The sequence below is a fragment of the Pestalotiopsis fici genome (genome assembly GCF_000516985.1).
Source record: "Pestalotiopsis fici W106-1 unplaced genomic scaffold PFICI_Scf_2, whole genome shotgun sequence".
NCBI classification, from domain to species: Eukaryota; Fungi; Ascomycota; class Sordariomycetes; order Amphisphaeriales; family Sporocadaceae; genus Pestalotiopsis; species Pestalotiopsis fici.
In genome coordinates this window covers 2,034,974-2,050,877 of record NW_006917092.1, presented here as the reverse complement: position 1 = coordinate 2,050,877, position 15,904 = coordinate 2,034,974, and the positions used below count along the sequence as shown (strand labels likewise).

General features: G+C 49.6%; 4 protein-coding genes across 4 annotated transcripts in view; 3 read left to right on the top strand and 1 right to left on the bottom strand.

Moving 5' to 3' along the window:
* PFICI_02823 (uncharacterized protein) overlaps window positions 1–1,474 on the top strand; it is a gene marked incomplete at both ends in the record, with an annotated part of 1,848 nt that extends 374 nt beyond the window's left edge. The window contains 4 exons of the mRNA XM_007831404.1: window positions 69–319; window positions 586–664; window positions 870–1,140; window positions 1,228–1,474. Of these exons, the coding sequence (XP_007829595.1) occupies window positions 69–319; window positions 586–664; window positions 870–1,140; window positions 1,228–1,474 (848 nt within the window). The remainder of the gene's footprint in view (window positions 1–68; window positions 320–585; window positions 665–869; window positions 1,141–1,227) is intronic.
* Window positions 1,475–1,869: 395 nt separating this feature from the next.
* On the bottom strand, window positions 1,870–3,067 carry PFICI_02822 (uncharacterized protein; the record flags this gene model as incomplete). Its single annotated transcript, XM_007831403.1, has 2 exons — window positions 1,870–2,412; window positions 2,621–3,067. 2 exons carry the CDS (start codon window positions 3,065–3,067, stop codon window positions 1,870–1,872), a joined length of 990 nt encoding a protein of 329 aa, XP_007829594.1.
* A 1,725-nt stretch (window positions 3,068–4,792) lies between these two features.
* On the top strand, window positions 4,793–7,475 carry PFICI_02821 (uncharacterized protein; the record flags this gene model as incomplete). The annotated part of the gene is made up of 2 exons (XM_007831402.1): window positions 4,793–7,234; window positions 7,284–7,475. 2 exons carry the CDS (start codon window positions 4,793–4,795, stop codon window positions 7,473–7,475), a joined length of 2,634 nt encoding a protein of 877 aa, XP_007829593.1.
* Window positions 7,476–9,236: 1,761 nt separating this feature from the next.
* Window positions 9,237–9,817, top strand: PFICI_02820 (uncharacterized protein; the record flags this gene model as incomplete). The annotated part of the gene is made up of 2 exons (XM_007831401.1): window positions 9,237–9,383; window positions 9,461–9,817. The coding sequence occupies 2 exons, from the start codon at window positions 9,237–9,239 to the stop codon at window positions 9,815–9,817; spliced, it is 504 nt and encodes a 167-aa protein (XP_007829592.1).
* Window positions 9,818–15,904: the final 6,087 nt, after the last annotated feature.

Below are 15,904 nucleotides of genomic sequence, written 5' to 3'. Positions count from 1 at the left end.
CATGCTCCAGCCTTATCCTTGAAACCTCTGGGAAAGCATTCGCCCGCTAAACCCCCAAATTTCTTTAGTCTTTCGATCATCAGAGCCATCCAAGGTGACAGACGCAGGAATCGCCAAGCTGCAGGCGCTGAGGATTACCGACGTGTACGATCTGCGGTCGAGGCAGGAGATTGACAGGGACGCCCGGAATGGTCACGGCCGGCAACCAAAAGAATGGGACGGGGCAACGCGCATATTCGCTCCCGTCTTCCTTGATGATGACTACTCCCCCGAGGCAATTGCCCTGCGTTTCAAAAACTACGCGGATAAGACTTCTGAGGTAAGCATTGCTTTTCCCCAATACCCAATGGTTGTGAGATGGATGTCTTCCCATCTCACACCAGCATGTCTGTCGACGGGGAAAGGAATTGCTTTGGGGGCAGTTCCTAAGCCTCTAGATACCACCATGTGAAGTGGCTCAATGATATACGGGCCGATTCAATGGGGCAAATATTTCAGCTACGGCCTCTCAGTGAGACCAAATTTTTGCCCCCGTTTCTTCTATTCTGCACACTTCAGAAGCTGATGCTATTTGTGAATGGCCAGGGCTTTGTACAGGCATACCAAGACATCCTGAATGCCGTGTCCTCCCCTCAGAACCAGGCACAACCGTACAGGACTATCCGTAAGTATCTCCACAGAATCCTCTTCCAAGATCGCTCAACCTGGCCCATTTGGCAAGGATCAAATCTCGTGGGAATCTTTATTGGGATGAAACAGTCATGCAAATGCTCAGAAAGAAAAAGCTTCAGCCAAGGGGCCCTTCAAAATGCTATGATGTACCTGAGACGGACTACATGTTTGCTAAGCCTCCGCCCTGAATCCTATAGTGAAGCACCTGGCCGCCTCCCCGAACACGAGCAGTGACGGCAGCACGCCCGCGCCCATCCTCCTCCACTGCACCGCCGGCAAGGACCGCACCGGCGTCATATGTGCCCTCGTCCTGTCGCTTTGCGGCGTCGACGACAATGTGGTGGCCCACGAGTACAGTCTTACCGACCTCGGGCTCAAGTCCCGCCACCCTGAATTCCTGCGGCATCTGATGAAGGAGCCGGCGCTGGCTGGAAACCCCCTGGGGGCCAGGCGAATGATTGGATCAAGGTGAACTTTTTCCATCGGTTTCTTCATCCTCCTCCGTTCCCAACTTGTTGTACAGTGTGCTGACTGTGACATTGTTTGCGGTTCCAGAAAAGAGAACATGATTGAAACCCTAAAGAAGATCCGCGAGCTCTGGGGCTCTGTCGAAAAGTGTGTCGTTGATCTCAACATGCTCACCGAGGATGAGATTGAGCAGTTGCGCAAGAATTTCATCGTAGATGCTTCTAGCCAACAAGGCTTGCCCCTGGACTGGCAGAGACATGAAAACCTTGTTGCTGCTGCACAACACGAGTCCGACGCCGAGGCAGAGAAGATTGCCGCCGAGGCCCAGATATAGGTAGCGATCACATACAATGATTCACTTGAAGTAGAAACCAACACTAGATCTGGCACAAGATTTCGTTTGTTGCTGATAGATTAATCATTTGTCAAATATTGGTATATTCGTAATTGAGCGACCGCTATTGTCGTCAAGATTTCCTCTTCTTTTTTAAAAGGGCATGACATGGAACCATTCCTTCTCGAGCTGTCTCATCTGTCATGTCGCCGATATGGTATTTTTACAGTAGTAGCTCTGCTCCTGATACAGATGATATACAAATCCACGGAGTCACCCAGTTGGGTGAAACGGCGTCCAGGCAAACACCACCGTGGAGTTACCCGTAGTGCGGCATCATGTGTGACAGTCGCGCAATAATATAATAGTACAATAATAGGCATGTGCGAGAATCATCAAGGCACGCTAGTAGGGATCTTAACAGCACCCTTGACCCGGTCGTATGAGGGTCTGCCATATCTAGCACCAATGGCAGTGATCTTGCGACCGTCGTTGCCAACGTCTTCGGCGTTGATCTTCTTGAAGCGGAACTCGAAGCGCTTGGTGTTGACACGCTGCAGAGTTTGTTCCTCTTGCTGGGCCTTTTTGGCACGCGCTTCGGCGGCCTTGCGCTCCGCGTCCCGAGTGGACTCGATGAATTTGGCCCGAGCCTCTGCTGGGCTCATTTTCTGGAGCAGGTCACGCTCCATCTGGACCAACTCGGGGTGAGGGATACGCGCATCAGCAGAGAGCATGTTGCGGTGGAAAGCCTTGGCGGCATCCTCACGCGTGAACTGCCTCGACTCCGAAGTAGGCCAGTACAGCTGCTTCATTGTGTGGGGGTGAACGTGAAGCTCGTTGATGGGCTCCAAGGGCGTATTCCGCTCGTCTACCTTGTAGGACTTGAGAGGGAGCATATTTGCAATAGCTCTGGCGTAAGGGATCGCCATCTCCTTGCCCTGTTCGTTTTCATCTGTCAGCAGATTGTATCGAGTCAAAACAGACGGATAAAATAGTGAAAGATTTGTGGCATGATATCAGAGAGGCTCGCAACAAGTTTGTAACCATGTATGTGTCTTCAAGACTAATCGAATTTTTTTGAAGCACTCATCATTAAAGGGAAGGTTTCCGAGGTAAGGAGAGGCGCAAGCGAACAAGCAAACGTACCTTGGCTAACCAGTCTTTTTCAACCTCTTTTAACCTCACCACTGCAGCAACTCTGTTGATGTCAATGCCGAGCTCTGCAGAGACAGCCTTGACGGTCTCGCCTTTTTCGATAACTTTTGACCATATTAAGTCGCGAGCTCCATCGGTCAAGACTGGCCTGCTGGCAAAGTTTGGGTTCAGAGGAAACGGTGTGTTTTTGCCATTCAGGTAGTTGGTGCGACCATCAGGGCTGGGCTTTTTGAACTGCACGCCTTGCCGTGACAGCCAGTGCCAAAACTGTCTCCGGGCCTTGGAGTTGTATTCGCGACTCGCGGTGGTCGAGAAGGAGGCATTGATCTGGGTTTGTTGGGCTGGGGCCCTGCCGGCAGCCTTGATGCTAGCCTGCCATAATGATGAGGTGGAAGTTATTGACGATGGGATCGCCGAGCACGAGCACCTGGGTGGCATCGTGTGTGTGAAAGAAATGTGCGCGCGAAAACCGACTGAGCAGCTCACATTTAAAAAGCTTTCCTGCCCCCCTAGGTGGATGTTTGGTGTTGCAAGCTCTGCTGGAAGAAAATTGGCCGAAGGCCCGGAAGAGCGGATTAACCTCTGTGGGGCCGACTTCTTTTTTCTTGGTCGGGCACGGATTGAATATGGGTACCTGGGTACATTGCGACAGGTCACCACATGTGCAGTGACTAGCGTCGGGTGCGGCTCCCCCAAGTGCTGGTTGGATGCAAAACAGACGACTGGAGATCATGCTGGGCTCCAACTAAAGACGATCATTCGTTCTAGTGGGCAACTACCATACAGTGCATAGTGGTAGAGAGACGAGGTATGATTCAAATCACCTCTCATATGACTATTCCGGGACTCTTTATTTACAGGAAGCCATGCAAGCCATGTGCTCATGAGATCCAGCTCACGGCATATCTGTCCATCACGACTTGGAAGCCATGCGCGAGCATCGCATCTCGATGGACCCCCGGTACTATGTTGGACTACATTACTAGGAGCATCCGTCTTGCAACCCAATCTCCATATTCAAAAACTAACGGCTTAACCGACACCGAGAGACAGACCCAGATCTGCTTTCTATGGCGCTATATCTTGAGCTACCTTGAAAAAAACGTCGTAAGCTGCCTGAACGATTCACTATTTGGGGGGAAATTGGCCCGATGCGCGCCTCATATATTCAGCCTGTTTGACCGCCATGGGACGCCAACAGGTCAAGGGAGCAGGAGGAATGATTACATTCATTTGAACCACGGTGGCGAGCTGAGACAGAAAGCAGACAGAGAAAATGAGCAAATAGAGACTGCGTCCATAGTACAGCAGAGACAAGGTCCCATCCAGAAATCTCCGGCCGATTCCTCTTTTTCAAGGCAAGGATGGTGGATATAGGCGGTGCTGCCCCGACTCCGAGTGGAGACGCCGGCAAGAGACGCAATTCGTTGACTCTTCCCCCTTGGCTGCTTTCTACGCTCTCCCAACGCGTATCACGATCGCGATGGACTGCTAATCCTTGCTTTCGCCCGTGCTGCATATTTTCTGCCAGAGGCCCAGAGCAGCAAAGGTTGGGCCAGTAATTTAACCACTTCCGGAGCAAAAGACCAGGAGTAGCGTTGCTGCCAGCCTGCACATATGGAGTGCCAAAGAAACAAATGATTTCGTTGTACCTGCCAAACAGACTGACAGAGACCACTTATTGCTTGCTTGACTTCAACGTTGCCAGCGGAAAGAAAATACTACCCAAGCATCCCCGGCGCATAGCACATGTTGTTAGACAAAAACGCCAGAAAAAGAGGTCCTTTTTTTCCCACCCTCATCCCTCTGGCCTCTTCGTCTCGACGCCTCCCAAACCTACCGAGGCCTCGCATCAGTCTGCAATCCATCCGTCCCGTCCAAGCCGCGTCGCTGGTCCACACATGACGGCTGTATCACGGATGAGCTGTTAGGGCTGTTAGGCGTTGATCATTCCAACTCATGTTTACAGTGTCAGCTCTCTCCAGTGAACACTACTTTGCATGTCTACCATCACTGCTACTACTGCTGCTTCTGGCCAGGTCTGAAAGAGGTTCGACAAGTGAGCCTTTCTTTCTACCTGCCTGTGGCATCACCCAGCAGTCCGCTTAGATGTCAAAATTCGTGGAAGCTCATGTCTCGACTTTGCAATTTCCGTCCTCCCCAATGGGTGATCTCAAGGCCCGAATCAAGGCGAAGCTGCTGAGGCGCCAAAGTCATTCGCCCTCAGTGCAATCAAGCAAGAGCAGTTCCAAGTCCTGGAGACCGCGTTCCCAACGTACAAATAAAAATTCTGCCTCATCTGAACAAAATTCTCACGATGCCGACGACTACTATGAGGACTCCCCCCATTTAGGCAACGAGTCGCCAAGGTCGCCCTGGAGCGCACACTGGCACAGGAGCCGCCGCCGCCATTCCGGGGGGCACCAACCAGCATCCCCGGAACAAACGGCTGACACTGTGGATGCTCGCAGACCAGGAAAGAGCAGGCCATCGACAGTAGATTCTGCCACTTTGGATGTCGACGAAAAACTCGTGGCAGCTGCATTTCCACCAGCAAAAACAGCCAGCTCGTTTTCTTCGCCGGCGCCCGCAGAACAAAGAACAACGTCGGAGTCGAATGAGCCAGGCCCAATGGTGGTTTCTACTGCCGAGCTTGACGGCACTAATGATAACAGTCTTGCAGCAGTCGCAGTAGACCCAAGTGCAGCCGAGACACTAACTAGTTCCGAGGATGCCACCAACAAAACTGCCTGCAGCTCCTTGCCCAGCGGCGATCAACAAACCAATGATCTAACAAATGTAAATTCGTCGTCGTCGTCGCCGCCGGCACCAGCACCAGCAGCAATCAACACCACCAACACCACACATCCCATCATCCCCAGTATCGTCGAACAATCTGCAACTCCCACATTAGATGTATCTTTGTCGAGGGCTTTAGATTCCGACCACGACGGTTCGGTTGCATCTGCATCGCTTAGCGGTCCGTCCACTCTCCTCAACACCAGCTCAGCAGAGACGTTCCCAACCTCGACGACGTCAATATTATCAGCTCCTGCCCGAGATCTGCAGCACACTGCATTAGGCACTGAGATCGGCGAAGCTGTTAGCGGTGACTTTTCCGTGCCGACCACACCCAGCATCGCTTCCGCAGGTCTGCAACCATCTGCTGCCTCGAGTCGCCCCGACGTGTCGAGACAACAAAGCATCCTGCCGATTCGACAGCAGGCGCTCATCAAAACTCTGCTGGATACATCGCATGCTCATGAACCAGAAGAAGCAGATCAGCTACCTCCCATCAGTCCAAATATGGTTACCAGAAAGATATGGGTCAAGCGCCCAGGCGCGTCGGCTACCATGATCACCATCAACGAAGACGACCTGGTTGACGATGTCCGCGATATGATCTTGAGGAAATATGCCAATTCTCTAGGCCGCCAGTTCGATTCCCCTGATCTGACGATACGGGTCGTGCCCAAAGACGAAGGCGTCCGTCAACTTCAGCCGGACGAGCCGATGGGAAGGACCCTAGATGCATACTTTCCCGGGGGCCAAACAGTCAACGATGCTCTCTTGATTGATGTCCCACCCCGTCGAACCCCGAAAGCATCGCCAATCCCCAGGTACTATGGTGAAGACAATAGCCGGCCACACGAATCCGGAACAGATTATTTCCCACCATTCCCTCAAGCGCCTCATATCCACCACTCCAACCCGGCAGCAATGCCTCCAGCAACGATTCATTTTCCTCAATCGATGGCTATCGTAAGCAATGGCCAATTGCCACCTCTTCCTTCCCCTGGTGGTACCAGTCGGCGTTTAGGTAGTGCACGGCCAAAGATGCAAAGACTACATACAGCCTCCCCAGTCTCGACTGCCGGAAACAGTCATGTACAACACACACAGCATGCGCCGGTGCCTATCCCACCAAGCATCGGTACGCATGCATATTCTTCCAGACCGCAACGATCAAGGACTCATTCAGGTGCATCATCAGATCAAACAAACCACGCAGCTCATGCTCATGCTCATCCTCCCCCCACGGCTCCTCCACTGCCCACCCCGCCTGTACCGGAACGTGTAGCCACTCCGCCTCCCCGAGTGGCATCGCCCAGACCTGCAGCCCGGCCCAAGAAAAAGAGAACTGCTGAGACCCCGTCCCTACCGCCAGGAATGCTCAACGGCAGCGTCCCTCCGATCAACGTGTTAATCGTCGAAGACAACATCATCAACCTAAAACTCCTAGAGGCCTTTGTGAAGCGACTGAAGGTAAGGTGGCAGACGGCTATGAATGGCCGGGATGCTGTTACCAAATGGAGAACTGGTGGCTTTCACTTGGTATTGATGGATATTCAGCTTCCAATCATGAACGGCCTGGACGCAACGCGTGAGATCAGAAGGATTGAAAAGGTCAATTCCATAGGCGTATTCTCTTCATCTGCTAGCAAAGCACCAGAGGGCATTCAGGGTGAACCTGATGAGAAGGACAAGCTACCAAACACGGAGATGTTCAAGAGTCCAGTCATTATTGTGGCGTTGACAGCCAGTTCTCTTCAAAGCGACAGACACGAAGCTTTGGCGGCTGGCTGCAACGACTTCTTGACAAAGGTAAGTTCCAACCTCATGACTATTGTTTGCTGTGACTGACACATTGTAGCCCGTCAACTTTGTCTGGCTCGAGAGAAAAGTCATGGAATGGGGCTGTATGCAAGCACTGATTGATTTCGACGGCTGGAGAAAGTGGAAAGACTTCTCGCAGAAATCAGAGCAAGATGACCCGGCTAAGAAAGCAAAAGCTAAGAAGACGAGACAATCATTAACGGCGCCCACGGCGACTGCCGCAGCCTAATTAGAGGTGGACAAGCAGGACGAGTTGGCCTGGGCATTGTTGGTCTTTTTTGAATTTACACCTCAGCCTCGTGCGCCTCTTGGGTTGGAGTAACCGCCAAAAGAAACATACTGCTGCGAGCAGCTGATAAAAACAAACGAATCCGGATTCGCCCTTCCGAGATAAAAAGCAGGAAACGTCTGCAATTTACTATGTCATACGACTTGATGGACTACAAGCTCCAGCAGAGGCGTCGGGGGATCGATCAACACAAGTATTAGTATCTCAAGACTCCCTATTTGGGCATCTTTAGGCCTAGGAAGTAATTGGATCGTCAGCAACTGGAAGAGTTGATCTGATTGAAGGCGGGCCGGGTTGGGGATATTCAAAATGCCGATTAGCTGACAAGAATAATGATACCACATTTGCTTTTTATTCAGCCCTTGGTGTTTGTCTTTTTGTTCATGACTACGAGTCTCAGTTAATAATGGTCGTTCCTGTGAAACCCTGGCCATTCCCGTATGTGCATTGGATTCAGCATAATGGATCACTCTTCACTTTGAGCGAACGACATGACGATGTCTGTCACTTGGCATTCTTACTAAGAAATCGATACGGAAGATGCAATCGCCATCCTTGGTAGATCGAGTATGTGAGGTATTGGTGCTCTTGCTGCACATTGAAGTACAAGAAATCAGAGGATGGGTTGTGTAGTATAATCGTCAACTACATAATGGCTGGGAGGGCAGTAAGCTTTAGACGGAGCATTGAACTATCTCAAGATTTACCACGTTGACAGCACAAGATATCCACTTGGATGCATTGTTTCAGAGAGAACCATGTCATTCCCATTTATTGGCGGTTATTCTCTCACTCTGTGGGGATTGCTGAAGCATCATGGGCTAGCAAACAGCTGTCATCTGATGATGAGACGGGGAAAAGTCTGTTTGACGTGTAAATTGACAGCGAGGGATGAATGCAAACATGGACGTTGCGATAGTACGTACGCACGCACTGCACTCACTGGCCTCCTGACATGAGATGGAGGATCTTCAACATGTAGATCCGAGTCTAGGCCATCCATCACTATTGATTACATACGCAAACTTTGAGGTGCTAATCCATTGATTAAGGCCTTGTATCATCCGAATTCAGCAGCTGAGACTACACAAATCGCATCGTGATAGGCTGAGAGAACAGCGAAGCCCCTGCCTAAGCAAAGTCAGAAAAAAGCTTTCAGTGGCTCGCTCCAACTTATTGACCACTGGTTTCCAGTTGCGTGGGCCCAGTCTGTTGGCTCTCTAGCGCCTGCCAAGTCAGGGGTAGTGGAGGGTCGCGACTCTTGACAGGGGCATACTCATAGGCGGTTAGGAAAGCCTTTAGAACTCGTCATTGCGTCATAAGTGCCAACTGCCGCCCAGATCTTGGAAATGAAGCGCTAAACTCTATTCACCGGCTCATGGGACTCAATTTTCCCCATGACTTTTTTGTTTTTGGGCTCGCGCGCGTCCCAAGTCCTCCATTCCTTTGAGGGCCTCCCCCATAGCTGCAACGACTCTGATTCCTGTTGTTTCATTAACAAACAACAACAACACCACCATTCCAGGCCCTACAACATCGCGACCTATCACGATCAGGCGATAGATATCCTTGGCCAGTGCCATTGTATCGTCTAAGAGTCCCAGCAAAGTTTCATAGACTTCTTTGCCTCCAGGCTCTAATCAACATTTTCGACACTCCTTCACTGAATACGACCCACAGTCCGCCCAGCTTCGATTCACCATGGGGCTCTTTGGGATGGCGCTGAGCTATCTGCTCTTCTCGGTGCTGCACTTTTTCCAGTTTGTTATGGGACTGGTTGTCATTGGCCTCTATGGCAAGTACCTCGACAGAGCACGCAAAGCTCATGTCTACGCCGACGGAAAATGGGTATGTTTGATTTCGTTATCTGCCGCACCTATGGCTTTTTCATTTGGAGAGATGCTAATAAGCCTCGTTCATTTCAGGTCTACGCCGTTGTGGTCGGCGCCCTCTCCTCCCTGACCGCGCTGCTCTACTTGGTCCCATTCATTCTTCGCTTCGCCGTTGTTCCGGCCTGGAGCTTTATTATTTTCGTTCTGTGGTGTGCCGTCTTTGGCATCTTTGGCAAGATGTACATTCACGAAGATCCCGAGGGCAACGGCGACATTACTCTCATGAAGAACGCCGTCTGGGTCGATCTGGCCAACTTGATTCTATGGCTGCTTGGCACCATTGGCATGGCGGCCTACTGGTGGGCACACAAGGAGCGTCACAGTCGCTTCACTGGCCGTGCCAACCTCGGCCGCAACGCGTCCACTCGCTCGTCTGGCTGGAGGAAGTAGAGACGCTCCCAGTTCACCGAGCATTTTGACAACGATCACGAGATGCCCGAGATTCAAAACTAGAGCCTCTTTCGGCATTGGAACGGATCACGAAAACAATGAGAACCACAAGATGCTGAGTTTGAATTTTTTTTCAGATCGCTCTTGACAAAGTCAGGAGGGATGCAGTATTTGGCGACACACGAAAACATGATACCACGACTGTCTCCCATTTAGCGTTTTTTCTTTTTAAATTGTGTTTTTTTTTTGTTCTCATGAGCGGGAGATCGGTGCTGGTGTTTCTAGACATATACCCTTGAACCGATTGCAAGAAAAGAATTGAGTAACAGAGTGTTGACTTATTGGCCTATAATGTTGAATCCTAATAATATACGTCTTTTACAGTAGCAAGGAATTGTGCCCTCAGTCCAGATGAAGCGGGAAAACGAGTCATTATCAAAGGCCATTGTCGCTACGAATTTACCGCAGGGCAAGCCCCTATTTTCTGACCTCTGTAACGTTCTTACTTTCTCCTGCGTGTCTCGCCCTTAAAATGTTGAGTGGATTCAAATTTCAAAAGATCTAATAAGCTTCTGGAACGGTTGAGAATTAGCGGAAAGACTATTTCAAGTCGTCAAGACCTCGTTCTTAGCGGCATAAATCCCGCCCATGGGAGGGTTACGTTGGAAAGCTAGTCATCAAGCTGTCTCCACGAGGCCGTTGGGTTCTGGATTCTTCAGTCCATGGCGATGTAATTGACGCCTAGGACGTTCAATTTCTCTGGCCAAGGCTGAGGAGCTGGTAGAGACGTACTCCGAGTGGCCTAAAGAAAGGTGGCGTCTTTTGGAAGAGATGTCTTGGGGAGTGATGGAAAGGGTACACTGCCACCTGAGTTGGAAGTCAATTCTAGAGTTGCGTTTCTGACAGGAGTGGGAAAAGAAGTTCAGCCAACTCCTTGATGGTCCAGCTCATCATGTTACAAGTGGATACTGGTCGTAATAATGTAGTGGCATAGTGTAATTGGATCAGGATTATATAGTGCAGTTACCAAATTAATCTTGTTTCGCTTGTCGGTGTACGAAGGTCTCAGTGTTTATGAGATACTTGCGGCTCTGTAGGGTCTCTTGATTATAGCTTCGCTGTAGACAATCCTCATAACCAACAAACTGAGTCTGGAATAGAAGGATAATACCGGGATGGTTGGCTTATGGATGGATAGAGATAGAACAGAAAACCTCATTAATATTTCAACAGCATCTTTAACTCGGCTTGTTTACTGTTTGTAAAGATCAAGGTAGGTGGACGAAACTTTACCCGCGACTGGAAGCTCAATACAATCATCCTACTTTCGTTTAGACAATAACGAAAGACGAAAACAAGGGTTCAAGCTCCGTCGAGTCTGCTGGCACATGATCGTTGCCAACCACTCCTTCCGCCAGTGGATTGGTCTTTGCACCGTTTTGTTGCCCTGGTATAAAGCAGCGTCAAGACAAGAGGCATCGAGAGCTGCTGCGACAAAATCGCAGACTATGTCGACCGACGAGGATCATATCATCCCATGTAAAAGCAACAAAGATGATGAATGTAGCGGGAAACAAAACCCAGGCATGTCGAATCATCAAATCCTGTTCCCGAATTAGGCCCGAGGGCATATCTCTTGTCCGCGGAGATGATAGTCAATATACAACTCGATCAGAACTCAACTGGAGTATTATTGATATCTCGACCACCGACTCTGCAATCATTGACAACGCTGATCTTCATGTAGCCATGACAACATTCCGCAAGCATCTCTTGCAACATGATCCGTCTTTTCATTACAAATACGTACGCCCAAACGTGGAAGACTGACGTCAGTTTCTCTTTTTTGTGCCCTCTGCTTCCCCCCCTTCCCCGTCGTCATTTTCTTCTTCCTTGCCACAGACGACGACTCGTTGAAAAAAAAAAAAAAAAAGTCGCAAAACTATTCATAATCAACATGGAGATTGGGTAGCTATGGGGTTACAATGGTTGGGCGATCCCGTTACGGGAACGTTCCCGCGCGTCCAAGCTTTTTTTTTTCTCCTCCTTCGTAGATCACGGAACCACTTTGAATGGACCCAGAAAGCTTTTGTATTCACTCCTGCTTTTTGAGTATGTTTAATCAAGTATACTGTGGTGATGATTATGATTATCACATGTGGTTACATCGTCTCGGGCAACAATGGCAACATGCAGGCAGACTTGGGTTGAAAGTGATTACATGCTGAAGTCAACTTTGTCCATATGAGCCACTTCCCGTGCAATAGCCTCTTACGTTGCTGAGTGATGCCAGAGGACTACCGAATAGAGGGAATTATGCAAAGAAACCCTATCCGTGTATCATTGGTTTCTATACTTTGACAAGTAATATCATGGGGATACGAGATTGCCTACTCCTATGGCCATGAAGTCAAGGAGGGCTCTGGGTAGCCTAATCGAGTATCAAGTAGAATTAGATGGTGAAATTTTGAAGCAGTCGCCTCTGCTTGCTGTGTCTACACGTGCAGCATACTCCTGAATTACCGTCAAGATTGCCTTATTGCCAGAGTTTACAAAGTGACAAGAAAGAGACTGTATACCATTCAATTCTTATGCCGATAGAGTGTGAAACCACGCCGAGTGCTTTTTTCTGGTTCACTGGAGACAAAGTACCTAGCCTATAATGCCACTAAGGTACACTACGTACTGCCAACGGTGCCTAGAAAGTAAGTTTGCAAGGTTTCATGATACGATTGTCTTGGCCGCCTGCTTGCAACACAATTGCCCAGAAAAAACGAAGAAGAAAAGGTTCCCATTGCTGCAAGCTAGACTTCAAAAACTTGGAAGCAGGGGGTTTTCAACTAGTGTACATACACTAAACCAATTCACATCATGGTAATCTTGATATCCGCTTGGGGGACAGAGGGGATTTGAGGTGGGAAAAAAAAAAAAAAGCCCAACTTAACAGGGGACCTGTACATAGGTTGATAGGGCAAAGACGCGCTACCTTGGTTCTGCTACGTGACAGTGGTGACTATAGTAAAGTACCCTTACCGTCCGCCAACTTGGTACCAATCACCCGTTGGCTCCGTTCCATTGTTACTTTTCGCTCACCTTAGCGGCTGATCCGCGCCGTGAGCCAAGAAGACTAAACCGTCCAGGGTCCCCCCTTCACGGCTGCCAAACGACGTCATGGGCACCGGGTAAGAAGACGAGAGAGTGTGTGTGAGTGAGAGAGAAGGAGGGTGAGAAGAGCACCTTGGCGGAGAAAAAGAGCGCCTTGATTAGATTGGTCAGAATGATCTGAGAGTCTGAGACACATGCGATGGGACCCCTCGTTGTCCTGCCGCTAGCTGTTGATTGGGTTAGGTCCCCGAAAGACCTTCATGGTGAGTGCATGAAGTGTTTTTTCCCCCCTTCTTTCACTCACTCAAGGATGCGGAGGGAGAAGAGAAGGTGGGAGGAGGAGGAGGTCAGAAGGAGGAGAAGGACGACGACGACGCCAACTTGGACAAATGAAATGATGTGCGCTAGGCGCAGTAGGGAACATTGAGGAAGGAAAAGGTCAGTTACGACATGAAAGAGCACTGGAGCATCTTGCCACTTGAACAAGATGGATTCCTTATCAATTTGCCTTGCTTGACACATTCAAGGAAGATTTCCCTTCACACTAGAGTGTCGAGGACGGATCAAACGAGCTATGTATGAAGTACCTTAGTAGGTATGATATTCAGTCGAATCGGGCTGTGCGCATGAGAAAACCGATTAGGTTGGCTCTTGGATCGCCGTCGCAGCAAGCCAAGGTGTGGCTTGAGTGTTCCTTTTCGTAAAGGCGGAAAAAGCCAAGTGCTTGTCACCACCAAGAGGGTTTCCCTTTTCAAGCATCGATCAACCCACCGGATCGGCGACGCATATTCTGATACAGCCGTGCGTGATATACAGTGTGATTGTTGAAAACCTCAAGGCTTGAGTATATACCATGTATGGCATGGGCTTTTTTGGTCAGAGCTTGATGCAGAATGACGCCTTTCAACCCATGTGCTGCAGAAACATGTTGAATTCAGAGAACCTCAACTGCTATTCTTCCCGGGGGTGTAGGAATGGAGTGGCTACCCCGTTGTGTTGCCCACTGACAACAAAAGTAAACATCACGAGCACTGACTCGTGAAATCCCCGCATATTCGGTAGGAGCCATATGTACTGTCAGCTTGGCAGCAAGGGCGTGTTCCAGTTGATTTGACGGACAGAGGCCCCCCCCCCCCCCAAAAAAAAAAAGAAGTCAGGAGAGGGACTCATGGGAATCAGGAATGTGCTTTCAAAAGTGGGCAGCATCTTGTCAGACATCAAGATCGGCTACCCGCCTGACCACGAAGGGAACAAGGCCGGTTCAGTTTGCATCGATGCATTGCATTAGCCGCTGGCAAGATAACCGAAAGCAGGGCGCGTTGCGCAAGGTAGACAGACTTTTTGGCCTCCATGAAAAAGTGAGAGGGGCGAAAAAAGATTAAATGAAAATAAAAATAAGAAAGAAAAAAAGTGCAATGCCAAAATGCAACACAAAGAAACCCACAAGCCTCTTCGACTTGTGGATTAATATCCTGCAAAGAGCAAAAAGGAGATGGGATAAAAAGAAAAGTCAAGACGACGACAAGGGAAAAGACGGATATCTAGTCAGGGTCCAATATTTCAGCCATCAACCTTGAGCGATTCAACTAAATGGCAGGCTATTTTGCCAAGCTAGAGGCGTTGGCAAGGTTGGACCAGATGTTCCAACTCGCCCATGCCCATCCATGCTCGCACAATAATATGTTCATACTAAGAGTCACAAAAAATCAATGGTGCAGTGGACTGACAAACTGACGACGACCCTGAAGGCCCTCGACCCTTGTCAGATTTGCCATGTGCAGATCTCCTGCCCCTCCAACCAAAGACAATCACCACGTAGTTTTCTCGTCATATGCATGCAAGCCACCGGGGGATTATAGCGTACGCTTGGTACGGTCGTGTAAAGTAGTGTGGTGTGGTGCAGGTACGTATAATCAACACGCAAACATCAGTAACCCGCGACCCGCACCGAAAACTGCAGGTGTGACATGTCTCCCTGGATAGTGCAGGTCAAGGGTGGCTGAGTTATTGCTTGCACATTGTCAGGATTGAGTGTCAAGATGGATGGATGATTGAGCGAATCTTTGCAGATTGTGTGCGCGTCTTTAATTGAATAGCGTGCCTACACACTGTACTGTTGCTCTGGGGATCATCCATCCAACCGTCCCGCCCTCTACAGCGTTGTGCTGCGTCGTGGAGCGCAGGTGTGGCGACGCATCCAAACGAATGGGATTACGATCCAGTCTGACGGCAGACGCTACACGGGTATCTTTTGATGCTGGCATGCTGCCGGTTGCCAATATCATTCATGCATGTACATGTATGTTTGCACTGTTGAAACACCATACAAGAATTACCATCATCCTAATCATGGAGTTGCATCTGTACGCACTATCGAGCATCTGCGAATCAGAAGTCAGTGGTCACAACATACCTTAGTATACTCTCATAGGTACGCTGATGCGTCCCCGCCGTGCCTCAGTGTGACCCGGCCCGGACACGGGACGACCTTTAGTGGCGCGTGGCTGATATGGAATTGGATTCGAAGAGTGAACCCATACAATGGACCCCGGGCGAGCCAGGTGAGAGTTGTGAGTGCCAAACTTTTTCTTTTCTTTTCCTTCTTGAAATTTGTCGTTCCTTCTCAGGGTCCTTGAGGCGTGGCTTCCTTGTCGCTCTCATATCGAGGTACATATTTCGTACATTGTCTGCGTGTTGCATGTCTTGAATGAGTGAGGAGAGAAGGAAAATAGCGGATAACTTGACTTCCTCAGCTGCCTGCCTAACCTTGTCTTTCACTGCCACTCAATGCTGTCAAAGACGGCCCCTCCCTCCTTGATAAGACTAAAAACTACATGTACATTCACCAAAGGTAGTGGTTGCTGATCCTCGAAACTTTGCCCTGTGCTAGTCGTTGTATTCCGTACTCAACGTTGAAAAAAGTTACATCAGCTACATTACAGAGGTACCTGATTGATTGCGAGAGCAGCCGCTGCCGTTCTT